Here is a 9,200-nt window from a genome sequence, read left to right as displayed (position 1 = left end):
AGCGTTGGTAGACAGAAAGTATGAAGACTTAAACGCGTAGCAGCACTAGCGGCATATATATATGCATGGCTCCAACAGACTGTATTATCTGTCATGCATGCAATTTCTTTATTTCGCTGGCACTGGTGTACAACGCATTGCATTGAAATATTCAAAGAGGACATTACAAGATTGAACATAAAACATTTCCATAATGTAATTCTTTTCACCATCATTGTCTCTAGTATAGAGGTTTGTAGTGTTAAATGTATTACATGGTAGAATTGAAGTGTATTGTTGATAAGCTGCGGCGCCTTACCTTCATTTGTCGCTGCCAGGGTTCGGCTCCTCTAATTGCTCGTCAGAGAGTTATGGCTCGAATCTGTAGGGCACAACGCTTCCTACGACATCCTCAAGATTTGAGTCCGAGTCTACTTTCTCACTAGCGAGAGCGCCGTGAGACTGCGCCGTCAAGTGGAAAGGGGGCCTACCGCCATGCACCAGTGCGCCTCAAGGTGAATCGGAATCAGCACCAAGTCCATCGTGAAAATGTCGGTTTTGTGCGTCCACCTCTGAACGGGTTGAAAGCATGGACATTTGGTTTCCCCTGTGTGAGGATGAAGGCAATTTTAAATCTAAGTATGATTTATAACTTGTTTGTCCCGGAATTGCGTCTGGATAGACTCTCTTTCTGTCGATCACTATTTCCTCTTGCAAAGGCAAACAACGATAACATACCCATACACATTACAAAAGAGAATGATCAGAGTTTGCTCTTAATGCCATTGACATATATTCTTAAAATCTTTGAAATAGATTATTTTCTTTTTAGGCCATACCAATTTTATTTGTTGGTTCTCGGAATCGCCGCTTCTAATTTTCCCAATTTGTAAAAAAAAAAAAAAAATTCCATTCAGTTAAGTTAGTGCTGCCAAACTTTGGTTCAGTTACAAAAACAAACCGCCTGGGCCCTGGAAGTACCAGTACATTTACTTTCTCTCACCCCCAATTCCTTTGTTACCAATTGATTCACTTCTTGTTTGTTGCAAAGTACATTTGGGAACACATAAATCTTCGTGAATATGAGATACACATGGGCATACCATAACACAACGTAACGTTAGCAGAAGTTCAGAAATTCGGCAGAGCATGTGCTCTGTCGCACACGCACACATTCACACGTAAATTTTCAATTGAAACACAGAAATCGGCCCCCAAAGAAACAACTCAATAAATTACCAATACTTGTTCAATCTTGTACCTACATGGGCAACATGTTTTGATATGCCAATAAATTACCAATACTTGTTCAATCTTGTACCTACATGGGCAACATGTTTTGATATGCCTGAATGGCACAAATCCGTCTGAAATCCGCTGAAAATGGAGATATAAACAAGCCGGTCGGCCATCTTTATTTCAAATATTTATTTTGGTTTGCAGCAGCGCACCACAGTGATTTTTGGCAAAACTGCAGATTTTACAGCTCTTGATAGCATGTAGGTTTTTCCAAAGAGGTTTAATCAAGTTGCATCTTATTTTTTTGCCAACAAAAAATTGCAACAAAAAGGGAGAATAAACATATTGTTTTATACAACATGTAGTTCAATACTTTGGGTTGTTCATGTATTTTTAGTGGAAGTATTTGTAATTTTTTTTCCAATTTGCACCAGTTGACCATGAAATGTATCTAGAGCCTTGATTTTATCTACTCAGAGGGCAAATAAGACTTCCAGCAATGCTATTTCATTTCTAGAGGCGAACTTTAATAATATTTGCTGTTGTTGTTGCATTTCTGGAAAAATACTATATAGGTCTGTTTGAGATGGGTTTTTTTTACCGCATGATAAGATAAAAATACAAATCAGAAGGTTAACTAGAAGTAGAACAAAAGGTAATGGATAAGCTGAGTTGAGATGAAGAAAACAATTAAGTTTGTCTTTAATACTGAGCATTTCTGTTAACTGTAGTACTGACTGTACAAATTGTAGGTAAAACTTATGCCAACATGCAATTTTGCAATGTAATGTAATGTAAGTATAACTGATTAACTATTTCTAGCATATGTATTACTATGGATCCAGATCAGGACTTATCACCCTGGGCCTCTGGACCTGAACCCAGACTTGTTGCAAGTTTTTTTTTTTTTTTTTTTTCGCCCTGTCGCTTCAACTTTTTTCTGAAAAAATCCGAGAACCAACAAATTAAATTGGTGTGGCCTTAATTAGATAGATTATACAGTTGGCAGACAATTGGCACACACGTGAAATAAATGTATGCTGAAATTAAAAAATTATTATCTAATTCACCCACCTGTAGTTTACCTCTCTGTACAATCGTGTCCATGTAGACATTAATAATCTGTAAAATCGAAAAAAGGACAGTCTCGTAAATGAAATCCGTCACTTATCAATCATGCGCTACGCCCATATATGTACATTTATAACACAGGACAAATTAAGAGCAACAGAAGTTAACCTGGTCATTCAGCAACTTCCCTGGCATCAATCTGAGCATGTCCTCGGTAGATATCGTTAACCGGGTTAACGTTACAGCCTCGCCCTGTAAGACGTCCATACGTTGTAGTCAGTAAAGAAAACATCCAAAAAGCCTGATACGTGCACTAAGATGTAACTTGTTAAGTTAGCTAAATCATATAACCACTTTTCATACTTTTCTCAAATGTGTGCCTTGGTGTCGTTATATACTCAGCATAGTTGAACACGGACATTGGCTCTTTTGAATTTTACCAATTGCAACTTACCCATGAAATGCAAATAAGCAACTACAAAGGAAACATTTCAGTCGGTTTAATCCTAATTTTTGCCAAATTATACAGACTTCCTCATCATTGGAAGAGCTCAGCTTAACTGCCGCTGACGTGGAAGCAGTTGGAAGCAGTAGACGAAGTGGACACAGGTGCAGCGGTAACAGTCGAAGGTGACGCGGCTGCATTGGAGCCACCTAGGTAAAGACGAGGCAACTTATACTGGTGCATTTCATTAACAAAGCCCATTGGCTCTTTTGAAAGCAACACCTAGCTTACACCTATCTCTTTTTGAACGCTTATCAATAGTTGGCTTTGATTTTTCCAGTATGTGTATGTGATTTTGTTAAAATAATCTTCGAGCTCTGTCACTGGCACCTATGACGTGATGTGTAACTTTGCGTCTGATGGCCTACAAGCTAACGGTCCAAGCTTACAACGGTGTTGGGTTGCAAGAGTCCGGTTAACGTTGCTACGCGCGGTTGCAGTGGGTATCAGGTTACCGAGTTTCCCGCGTAATTAAAAGATTATGACAAAAAAAGCCTCTCGCACATGTGTCGCCAAAGCGAGATGAAATTAGACAATGTGCATACACCTCAAATCGTTTTTCGCATCATGTTGCATTATTTTGTCTTACAATTGAACAGTTGATGACTGCCCGGACGCCTAGATCTAAGTCATGCGAGCCTTTTCTGAAGTAAGCTGAATGGTCATCACTTGGTGCGATGATTGGGATATGCGTGCCATCGATCGCACCGGCACACTGTGGAAAGCCGGTCTTGTCATCGAACTCCCCAATATTATCACACAGACGGTCTACTCTCGGGATGTTCATGTAGCGGACTAAAGCTTCACACACCTCGTGGACTATGGTACAAACTGAGGACCGTCACCTACCCCAAACAGATGTGAAAGGGTTCTGTAGTCGGTCCTCGTGGCCAGGTACCATAGCGCCACGCCCACTCGCTTGGTCACAGAAATTGCTTCCCTAAACCGCGTATTCTGTAGTGTCAGCCGTCCTCCTAGCTCCGTACAAATGAAATCAAAGGTGGCCCATCTCATCCTGAAGTTTCAAGCCAGTCCTTGTCCGTAAAGTTGTTCGTAACGTTACATTCGAACAAAAGAACCGGGTAAAGGAACAGGCTTCGAACCGTTAACGTAACATGCTTCTATCTCACTTCCAGTTCACCTGAGTTCAGCTAATGAAATGAAACTGAAAGTTCATAACATCTTGATTTGTTGCGATGCAAAGGCGCTGTCGAGCCCCTGAGGAAGCGCATTGATTTCACATTGAGGGCAGAGTTCAGCCAATATTAAACTAGTAACTTTAACATTTGAAACGCACAGAAGGAGAGTCATAAGATTCAACTGAATCTTGATTTGCTGCGATGCCAATGCGCGGGAGGAAGAGCCGACATGTTATGTGTTTGTAATCAATGGAAGCCCGTGTGATACAACTTCGAAGCCTTTGTCCGGCGGCTTTTAATCACACGGTCTGGAACACCTGTATGGAACGTTTTCGCGTCACAAATTGATGGCAATTTAAAAGGGAATGTCACAAAGAAGCCAAGTATTTGGTTTATTATGTATCACGTTTATTATTTAAGAGCGGTACTTCCAAAACCCCCGTAGTAAGCCTCCATTGTCTTCTTACGTCATCATTCAGCCTCCACCGAATGCCCTCCCAGACGGAATGTACACAAGCGCCGCCATAAAATAGTCCGGGTAAGAAATAAATGTTTGACCAATATGCCGCTACATTGGATAGTTTTGATTGTTCTTTACTGTTTCATCTCAAATTTTTACGAGGTAAGCTGTACGTAACTCTTTCAGTAAGAGTTAAGCGGTATTCCAGATGTTGACGCGCACTGATACGAGAGAAGTTCCGTATGGAATTTGTCAGTGCAGGGCGGCCGTGGTGAGGTGAGGGTGGACATTTGCAACGGCTGCAGTTGTCTTTGTATTTTGTCTTATTTTTTCCTCAAAAAAGCTCAGCAGTTATCTTACAGTTATTCTGATTCTGTGGTTAGCTATTACAGTGCAGGTTAGAGCTTCAAAATTACCACTGTTGAGGGAAAAACGTTTTTGTTGTGAGGTTCGTGGCGGCCGTGCGTATGTTGGGCAAATTTTCTGGCGTTGAAAATGTCGGGACGAGGAAAACGATACTTTGGCTGAAATACTCGTCAATGCCGGTGTGGTGTACTCTATATGTCGAACCTGTAGGCTGTGGACTACATTTTTGTGTGATTTTCATGAGTGTAGGTCCGTTTCTGTTGATGACTTGTACCGTCATAGAACTAAGGACCGGGGTGGCGTGGCCGGGTCACACGCGTTCTGTCTTTGTCATTGTCACGATTGTGTTTAGTCAGCATATTGATCAGTCTAAGGACAACAGTGCATTTAAAAGGACACAAGTACCTGATAAGTACGGAAACCCAAGTGTATCAGTACCTAAAATTTGTTGAAATTCACAGCTCTATTTTTTGGCCACTCCCACTAATTTTTCTTTTTCCACAGGTCACTCAGAGGGTGTAAAGCATGGCACGTGGGTCTGGTCATCTCTGAAGTGGAAAATCACCAGAGCAGGATGCCGAGACATCACTTTCAGCACCTTGATGAGAACAGCAGCAGTTGCTGCAATTAATATGCCATACATGAAGAGCAGAACTACTGGCAGCGGCAGGACATCCAGTTTACTCAGGGTTGTTAGTCAGGTCTGTTCTCACAGCTGTCAAGCCTCTTGGAATCCCAGACTTCGGGGACTGTGCCTCTGGCTCAGTGGGGGCTTGTTCAGCTAAGTTAGATGGGTTTGCTGGATGTCAAGGCCACAAATGTCTTTCATTTTGCGCTTGTTTGCTCTGATATTCTAACTTCTAAGTCCCTCTTAGCATTGACGATAAGCACCATATAGAGACGTCCGTCATGAAGGTAATTAGTCGGTGAAAGACCTGCGGGTCCAGCTGCCATTCTGTGCGGTCGTTGAAGACCCTTGACAGAGTGTCCACTAACTGATTTTGCTCTCCTTTGACGTGGCTTGTCGACAGGGTTAGTCCTTTTAGACTTTCTGCGACGCTCCTCGTCCGTTAATGCTCTGAATAAGGTTTGGCCTGTAGATGAAGCTTCTGCTGCATCTGCACATCGTCTTTCTGTTACTTTTGTTCAGCTTATCTCCAATTGTATTATATGGTTTTGGGAAGGACACAAATAGGTTTGTTATTTATTTATTTACAAGCAGGTTTTCCTGTTTGTCTCTGATACTCTCTTGACACCTGAACAGGGCGCAGCTTGTGAATGGAAGTCGGGTCCAGTTTGTCCTCTGTGTACAGTTGTTGATACACTTCGAAGGCCTCCTCTACTGTTGTGATCATATTGTGATGCTGGACTTCAGTGACTTTTGCCCTGTCTTTGATTTTTACTGCGGCCTTCTTGTCGGGAACCTCCCTACTGGAACTGGTTTATTGAAATCAAAACTCGCTGCAGCCAAAAAAGGGAGTATTGATAAACAGTTTCATTAAACTTTTCTTCTAAAATTATAACCCCCCCTCCCCCCATAGTAATGTACAATTATGGTATTATATTTAAGGAGATTCTTTAACTTGACAAGCATGCATGTGGTGTCCGTCCAGTAAAGACTTTCCTCATCATATCCCAGGAGTTTGATTTGATCCCTGTTGACACATTACCACAGACATCCTTTCTTGCCATTTATCTCAACGTCAAGCATATAATCTGCCGATTATTGGGGGCCCTTATTTCGCCCCTCACCTTGTTCAACATGGTTCTGGAAGTAGAGCGCAAGTCAGCCAAACCGTGCTGAAGGTTAACTATAACATTTCTGGGCGGTCTTCCTCTTGCGGGCATGGTTCTAATCTCTGCCAATGTTCTCTCGGTGTTTGAAGTGGCCCGTTGTATCTTGGCAGAAATCTCATGCAACGTTTTTAGACTAAGTACATTTAATTTGATTTTTCAATGAATAACCTGGCCTCTGTCTGGGTACTCTGATACCCAATCAATAGCAGCCTGCAGAACCTCTTTCAAAACCCATCTCCACTTATGCTCAAGAAGTGTTGTTTGCTGATCTTCTTCAATGCGTTTGCGATCAGTCTGGTCCTCGTTGATTGTACTTCGAATGCATGGTGAAGATGCAGGTCCATCTTATGAGAGTTATTTCCCAGCAGCTTGTACAACTGATATCCCCAAAGCTGATGTAGAGGCCTGGTACAACAGCCTGCAAAAATATCAGGAAGCTTATCAGGCTGTTCATTATACAAATTGGAAAAATTCTTCCTGATCATTATATTTATTAAAAAAAAGAGACACCTGTTCTGCCCATTTGCTGCGGGGACTCCTCCAACCCTTTGGGTCCCCAAATGATACCTCCTTGTTCCTTCTTTCTATCGTCTCGCAGTTCACAAAGTGAAGGAAAGGGTGGGTGGCCAACTGATCACCGGCATGGACTCCAAAGTCTAAAACACTAACATGATGTGGCACCAAACAATAGACTGCACTTCTCACAGAATAGATATACAAAGAGCTTTGCTTGTTAAGCAGAGTCATGGCATGACTTGCACTCCTGTCTCAGTAGAAACATTGCTTATTGAAACGTTATCACCACGTGCACACACAATGGCACAAATGAAATCAATCCTCTAGTAGCTGAAGTTTGCTAATCATAAATTACAGGAATTCATATATTGGATATCTCACTCATCTATCAACATGAATTTATTATTGTAGTATGTCTGATACGCTCGATTATTTTGTGGTACAGTGTACACATGGTAAATGGGTGCAAATGTTAGTTACCTTTTCCACTGCTACATGCTTATATTTTTGTACTTCCTCTGGCATTTCAATCAACGACCACTTGGCCCTGTACACCCTTCTCAGTTGGCAAAACTGACCCAACACATCTATGAGTGCACTTCTTGCTGGATCATTCACAAGTGCTACCAGCTGCTCTACATTTAAAACATTTCTGTCAGAGGGATTGAGGCCAACAGTAGCCTTCAGATGTGCACCAAATCTCCTCTCCGCATCATCTAATAGATCTTTCACACCAGCTATTTTCTCCCAGCTTGTAGCCTGGACTACTTCCCTAATGATTAATGTTTTGAAAAAGTTACCCATGTTAATATCTGCATATGTAGCATTTATCCCTCGTTCCCATGGCTCTGTGGTAAGCAAGGGTTCACATTTTACGCCATGAGCTTGCTGACTCAGAGCAGCATGTGATAGGTTGTTTGGATTTAGCCTCACAAGGCAGCTGTCTTCCTTATGTCAGACAAGGTCCTTGAAATACTGTATGGAACCTACTGATTAGAGTGCCTCATCCCTTACTGCTTCACAAGCCGTACAGAAAAATCTGGAACCTGCCCCAGCAAGACACCCCTGGGTCCTATCCCACTTTTCATCTATCATACTACTTAAGAAGCTTAGATATTGTGCACGTTTCGTACTGTCACTAATATGAACTCGCATTACCTTGTCTTTCATAGTAAGGTGCTCCCTTTTCCACTGTAAGCCTGTACTTAGGGCCAGTACAGAGTAATGTTTTATCTCTGATATCTTCTTTTCATCTTTCACTGTAATTTACTGATTTTAGTATAGGCATCTTACCATTGCGTCTAGAATCTGCTACATTAGCTGGGCAATATTCCAGTTTGTATGCTATGTATATACATATAACGGTTTATTTTTGCAACAACTATTCTACAGGTGTCTTCAATGTTTCTAGATAAAGACAAAGAACCCAAATGAATGGATGCGCCATTCATGCGGCCAACATGTCGGACGATAATTCGGACGCGAAGCCGGCAGAAGGTTCAGGATCGGGGGACCAGCAGTATATCAAACTCAAAGTTATGGGCCAGGACAACAGTGAGATCCATTTCAAGGTGAAAATGACCACCCAGATGAGGAAGCTCAAAGAGTCATACTGTCAGAGACAGGGAGTTCCTATCAACTCATTGCGGTTCCTATTTGATGGACAACGCATTAATGATGACCAGACACCAAAGGAGTTGGAAATGACAGATAACGACATAATAGAGGTGTACCAGGAGCAGACAGGAGGGGGGGAACACTGAGCCAAGGCAGCTTCCTGCATTCCAACCTACCCAAATCACATGGTCCATGCAAGCTGGCACATCTCATCCCCCTGTAGATACAATGGTGCAGTCCTGTTCTATCACATGTACCAAACAAGCTGGGCAAGGAGTTACTGATCAAGATATTATTCCCCAGTTTAGTTTAGTCAGTGTAGTTTGTATCACAGCTTTGTAAGAACATGCAAACATGGCCCCTTTCTTTATCCCATGTCGCTTGTGTTTCATACTTTGTCTTGATAGAATTGTGCTACACAGTTGTATCACTAGTGGTGATGAGATTTGACAGAATCCCCACATTGTCTGTTGTTCCTTCTACCAGGACAGCTCCACTTGCATTCCCCTTT

The 9,200-nt window shown here is 42.0% G+C and overlaps 1 protein-coding gene across 1 annotated transcript; it reads left to right on the top strand.

The window, feature by feature from the left end:
* The first annotated feature begins 8,532 nt into the window (after positions 1-8,532).
* Positions 8,533-8,835, top strand: LOC118407771 (small ubiquitin-related modifier 1-like). The gene has a single exon (XM_035808288.1). The coding sequence runs from the start codon at positions 8,533-8,535 to the stop codon at positions 8,833-8,835; it is 303 nt and encodes a 100-aa protein (XP_035664181.1).
* Positions 8,836-9,200: the final 365 nt, after the last annotated feature.

Source organism: Branchiostoma floridae, unplaced genomic scaffold, assembly GCF_000003815.2.
Source record: "Branchiostoma floridae strain S238N-H82 unplaced genomic scaffold, Bfl_VNyyK Sc7u5tJ_1457, whole genome shotgun sequence".
NCBI lineage: Eukaryota > Metazoa > Chordata > Leptocardii > Amphioxiformes > Branchiostomatidae > Branchiostoma > Branchiostoma floridae.
This window is presented reverse-complemented; position numbering and strand designations above follow the sequence as displayed.

Excerpts from the sequence above, each read along its gene's own strand:
- LOC118407771 (XM_035808288.1), top strand. The coding sequence starts at position 8,533 with ATGTCGGACGATAATTCGGACGCGAAGCCGGCAGAAGGTTCAGGATCG.